General features: G+C 48.5%; 1 protein-coding gene across 23 annotated transcripts; it reads right to left on the minus strand.

The window, feature by feature from the left end:
* Window positions 1–917: 917 nt before the first annotated feature.
* On the minus strand, window positions 918–5,089 carry ARMCX1 (armadillo repeat containing X-linked 1). 23 transcript variants are annotated; one of them, XM_070365823.1, is made up of 6 exons: window positions 4,951–5,070; window positions 4,549–4,605; window positions 3,947–4,050; window positions 3,447–3,475; window positions 3,060–3,167; window positions 918–2,889 (listed from the first exon to the last, which is right to left on the minus strand). In XM_070365823.1, exon 6 carries the CDS (start codon window positions 2,682–2,684, stop codon window positions 1,323–1,325), a length of 1,362 nt encoding a protein of 453 aa, XP_070221924.1. In that variant the 5' UTR covers window positions 2,685–2,889; window positions 3,060–3,167; window positions 3,447–3,475; window positions 3,947–4,050; window positions 4,549–4,605; window positions 4,951–5,070; the 3' UTR covers window positions 918–1,322. The 23 variants fall into 23 exon arrangements, with proteins under 23 accessions (XP_070221924.1, XP_070221919.1, XP_070221918.1 ...); XM_070365818.1 differs by having other exon boundaries at window positions 3,947–4,110; XM_070365817.1 differs by having other exon boundaries at window positions 4,537–4,605.
* Between the last annotated feature and the right edge of the window lie 259 nt (window positions 5,090–5,348).

Below are 5,348 nucleotides of genomic sequence, written 5' to 3' on the forward strand. Positions count from 1 at the left end.
ACTTCACCACACTCTGGGATGGAAGGGAGGTAGATCTCCAGTATGGATGTCATCAGCCACCTCGATGGTTCCATATAGGCCCTGCCCCAACTAACCTTGTAAAGGAAAGCTAATAGAAACACTAAAAATTATTTATTCTATTTTCTCATAACTTCAGAGTAATAACTAATGTATTCACTCCCATAGACACCAGAGTTGGACAAAAAAGAGGATATTTTTCTGTCAAATGCCCTCAGGACCCTACAATGAAATTGTCCCTTTCTGTATGTTCCCAGGATAGGTTGCAGCACTTCTTCACTCAAAGCATCTCTCACATCCTTCCTCCCCTTACCACTCCCACGGTCATCAGTGAAATTTCACACCTTTAGCATCTATGACTGAAATATGGTGATAAATTCCTTATATGATGTTGCAATTTCCAGTGGCTACACCTATCCCTAAGCCAACTGACTCATTCTGCACACAAGTCAGTCACATAATTTCCCTTTCATCCTGTCATTCATTCCTCTGGTCACAAAAGGCTTTGGTGTCTCCTAGGGGTGTGTAGAATAATACATAGACATCTCAGTTTAGAAATTGGGGGTCCTCAATGCATGGGACTCACCCCAACTGCTGGACTGTATTTCCCATCACTCCCCTCCCCACACTTTGTATTCCATGCAGGCCAGCCTCCTCTGGAAAGTTACAACCTCCATGCCTTTCTTCCCACAATTCCTCCCTCCTCCAATGCTCTTCTGCCCTGTTCTTATCCCATCTTTCATGCCCACTACTTAAGCATCCCCTCTTCAGAGGAGAGCATTGTTGCCTGCATAAGTTTCTGCCATAGGAAAGAGCTGGCCATGATTAGAGGCTCCCAGGTTTGTTACCACCATATTGTTTCCATACATCTTGCCTCTCCATAGATATCATCAACTCAAGAACATGATAATTTTTTGCTGGTTAAAACATACAACTTTATTGATGAAACACAAGATTAACAGATGTAAACCAATACAAAAGTATAGTTTATTTGTGGTTAGTTTGCTGTCAGTTTAAGTAAAGAGTAAAAATATCTCAATCTAGTTAGCAAGATAAAATCAATAAATGCTTTCTTTGTACAAGCTCTATTATTCATCTGACATCCTTAAAATGATCTAGCCTAAAACAAACCATCATAGTCGGCATCACTGTTGATGACATGTAATAGTCATTATTCCAAAATAGCAGCTGAGAGGATCTCTTTGCCTTATAAGCACAGTGAAAAATAAAGAATTTACAAAATGCATTGTTCCCAACTGCAAACTAAAAAAGTTTCCTCGATATTTTTTGGGACAGTCTCCCAATTAGAGTTTGGTCAATACCTTTAGGACTTTTACTTTCACGACCAGATCACTGTGATTTGCTAATGCTTTGATTTTCTTGACACACACTCCAGATTCTTTGAATAAGAAAAAAAGTGAACTTCTGCTGAATTCTTTCCTGGATGAGGCAAGCCCTTCATTTTTTATGTTGTCATTTATATTCTCAAATAGGGTAAGAATATTAAGAAGAATCTCTCTGTCCCATTCTTTATTAAAGAGGGAAATCAATTCTGACGGCACTTTACAACTCACCAGTTCTCTTGTCATGGCTGGATTTTCAGTAAAGTTTATGATTAGTTTCATAATCTGAATCTTGGTGAAGTAATTTCCCAGGAATAACAAAGCAAAAAAGTCTGGAAAAGAATAGGAAAGCAAATGCTGGTAATGATTAGTCACAGTCATGTTGGTTAACAGTCTTAGACCAGCCATCTGCACAGCTGAGTCCAAACGACAGATCATGGTGTCATCACACACTTGACTGATGTATGTCTTAATCTTGCCCTGATTTTCCGAATTCACACTCAAGTTATTAAGGGCATTGTATGCCTTTTCCCTAATAATGGGATCTTTCGTTTTTATCAGTTTTGCAATAATTGGGAGACCACCCAATTCACGAATGGCATTTTGGTTAAATGAATATGCTGCATTGTTACCCAGAGTGACCAAGGCTACTTCTTGAATAAAAGGATCGTTAGATCTTTCTAAGATGTTAAGGACCTTTTGAAGGTCAGTAGCACCCAGAATGTCATCAATTTTATAGGGAAAGTTGAACTTGCCCTTTCGAACAGGCCATAACATAGCTGGAGTCCTGGTGCTCTTATTTCTGGCCCTTCCCTTGGACTTGCCACTAGCCTTGCTCCCAGCCCTAGCTCCGTTCCTCACAGGGTGGCAGCCTCCACCCCTGACTCCTGGGCAGGGTAAACCAGGTGCGAGGGCCCTGGTCCCAAAGATGGTACCCAACTTGGCAGCTTTAACTGCCTTTGCACTTGCCTGTTCCTTCAGGGTGCTGAAAAGGGCCTTGGCCTTGGCCTCTAGGCCACCTCCACGCTCGGCCTTTGAGTGGGCCTCTGCCTTTACATCAGGTCCACTCTTGAGTTCCACAGCTACCTCAGCCTTGGCCTTTGAGTCACCCTGAAGTCTGGCTCCAGCCCCCGCCCCAGCATTAGCCTTAGCTCCTTTCCCAGTCTCTGAAATATCGTGAGATTCCTCCTCCTCATCGTCGTCCTCGTTCCAGATTATCTCGTTCTCATCTCTTCCCCAGGTCAGCCTGTATACACAGTAGCAGGCTCCAGCCCCGATCACCACACCAGCAGCCACGCAGCCAGCTTCCCGAGTTCGGCCCATGATACAGGGAGTGTCTGGAGGACTTGCTCTGGCTGGAGGAGTGCTCCCAAGTCGAGATGCGGGGGAGATGGGGCTGCGGAGTCTTCAGCTACAGCCAGCAGGCTCTGCTGCAGCTACGTGTACTTGGGGACATAAGGATAAAAGATTTAAGGCTTCAGTCTCCTCCTTTTTGCGCCTTTGCATGCAGCCAGACTGACCTACAGACCTACAAACAGACCAAACAAATAGAGACATGGCAGGGACTCAAAGTGAGATCACTGATTCCTTTCTTCAATCAGGAATTTTGGAAGTTTCCCCACCTCCAGATTCTCCAACGTCCTCTTCAACTACCCCACTCCAGTACGTTAAATTTACGACAACTAATCAGTTCCCTACCTCCCCTGCCCCTGCAGATGTCCCGGGGGCAGAGGCACCCCCACATACACCCGCACAGGTCCAGGCAGTTTCTTCCTTCGATTTCTGGCCTGGAGTAACACCGATTTCCTGCAAAAATGCGTACAAAGCGGGTGGGGAAGGTGGAGCTGAGCGCTCAGGGGACAGACAGATGAACCTCACCCGAGACGGGACACAAGTTCCTCTCTGGCATCACTGGCCCTAGTCCTGCGGAGCCCAGTATTTCCCATCTTCGGTTACCCTCCCCTTCTCACTGAGCTGCGGCTTTGATTTGAAAGTTTGTTTTGACCCGTCACCCCTCCCCCCACTCCGCTCCTACGACCTCCTCCAAACCTCCACCCTACCCTCTCCCCCGAAAAAAGTCCCCACCTTGGAAGGTGACTGCCACAACTCCTTCCCTGTAACAAAATGGATGGTGGTGGAGCCACAGTGAGTATCTAGAAGCCAGACAGGCGTAAAATGCACAAAACTCTCGAACTCCGCCCTGGCCTCCGCCACCCCCACCATCTCAGAGGTACCAGGATACTCCTACCCCCACCCATTACATTCACTGCTCCGGAGCAATTTCCTTCCTTCCTCGTCTAGGTTTCCGCCCCCATGTAACCTAAGGACTGACAACTCTGGGACCGAAGAGTAATTTGGAGTAAGGTCCTCCCTACCCCCACTCTCACCCCAGAACTCTCGCAGACACCTACATCCTCCCAGCCACTTCTTTCCCTGCAGAGCGCTTTCTTTTGCAAGCTCTGCAATGGTCCAGAGAGAAGGAGGGGTATGAGGGGGACGTCCATAGGCCCACTGGAGTTTGCAGTCTTCACCTTTCTCCACCTCAGGGATCCCTAAATAGTGCCACCACCTTCACTCTAACCTACCTGTTTCAGGGCAATTTTCCTCTTCTTCCTGCTCCTAGGGTTGAACTGGCCTTCAGGCGCAAGATCCACAGACACAGACAGGCGACACGGCAGAGATGGGATGGCTAGGCAGACAGAATAGGACTTCAGACAGTCCCAATACCAGCTTTTCCGAATCCAAGGTCCTGGTTGTCAAACGGATTTCACTTTTTGGTCTTTCACCCTACCCCCACTTCTCAGGACTCTGATAACAGCAGCCTTCTCCAGCAAGGGCGTCCATCCACCCCATCCCCCAGCCCAGAGTCTCAGTCTCAACTCCAGCGGTCAGCCATTTTCCCAGGAAAAACCACACCCCTTTGGAACAACTGGAAAGAGGGGAGGCGGGGCGAAGGAGTGCGGATAACCAGAGGAGCCAAAGAAAACCCCAAGATCTGATTCCCCCTCCCCAATGCATTCGCGGCCCCAAAGACAACTCTTTTTCCTGTACGCGTTGTCATATCCTATTTCCTGTATCAAATAGCAAGGAGGTAACTGGGAGTCAATAATGCGCCCGGGTTAGAGCGAGAAGCCCAGCCATCCTCAACCTTCTAGGAGTCGCGGGGCAATCCCACCTTTACACGGACCTGCTGGGCTTCGGGGCAGATTCTTTATTCCTTTGCTCGGAGTGGTACAGCGCCCTACTGAAAGACACGGGGAATGACAAGACAGACGCACAGCTCCAAGATTCTGGTTGCTAGATGGAGCAGCACACCGGACAAGAATCTTAACACGGGTCCTTCCCGATACAAGGCCCTGGATGTCAAAGGTTTCAGGTTTCCCCTTTCCTGGTCTGGGATGTCCCCTGGAATCTGGCTCCCAAGTGCCCACCATTTTTGTTCTTGGAAATGCCGAGGAAACAGTGCAAGGGTGTGGAGAAAGCGAGCCGTGTCCCTCTGTAGCCTCCACCCTCCGCTACCAGCACCGCAGGAATCCCCCAGGCAAGAGCCCATCCACACATAGACCTGCTGGCAGCAGGGCAGAGTTACCTCCTCCTCCTCCTCTTCTCCTGGCCACAAGCCCGCCCGCCTTCGAGGTAAAAGGGAGATGGCAACCGGACCAAACGAAGACCAGGATTAGAAGGACGTCTGCAAATGTCTAGCTCCTGCTCACGTGAGAGCCACGTCACTCGTGAGCTCAGGACCCCAATTACCACTCCCACCAGCAGTGCGGCAGGAGCTGGCCCACCCCCCTTCTTTCCCCTCCACAGCAGGTCCTGCCACTCATGTTCCTCTGCTGATCCCAGAAACCAGAAGTAGCTTCTCTTGTAGTTGGCATTTGCCTTTCTTTGGTTAACAGAGACAACATCTGTTCCCATGTCCATTGGTCTTTTCTTACTCTTTGAGGAGTAATTTTTCTCTCCTCTACTCCCTGTCCACCCACCTCT

Source organism: Bos mutus, chromosome X, assembly GCF_027580195.1.
Source record: "Bos mutus isolate GX-2022 chromosome X, NWIPB_WYAK_1.1, whole genome shotgun sequence".
In the NCBI taxonomy this organism is placed as follows: domain Eukaryota; kingdom Metazoa; phylum Chordata; class Mammalia; order Artiodactyla; family Bovidae; genus Bos; species Bos mutus.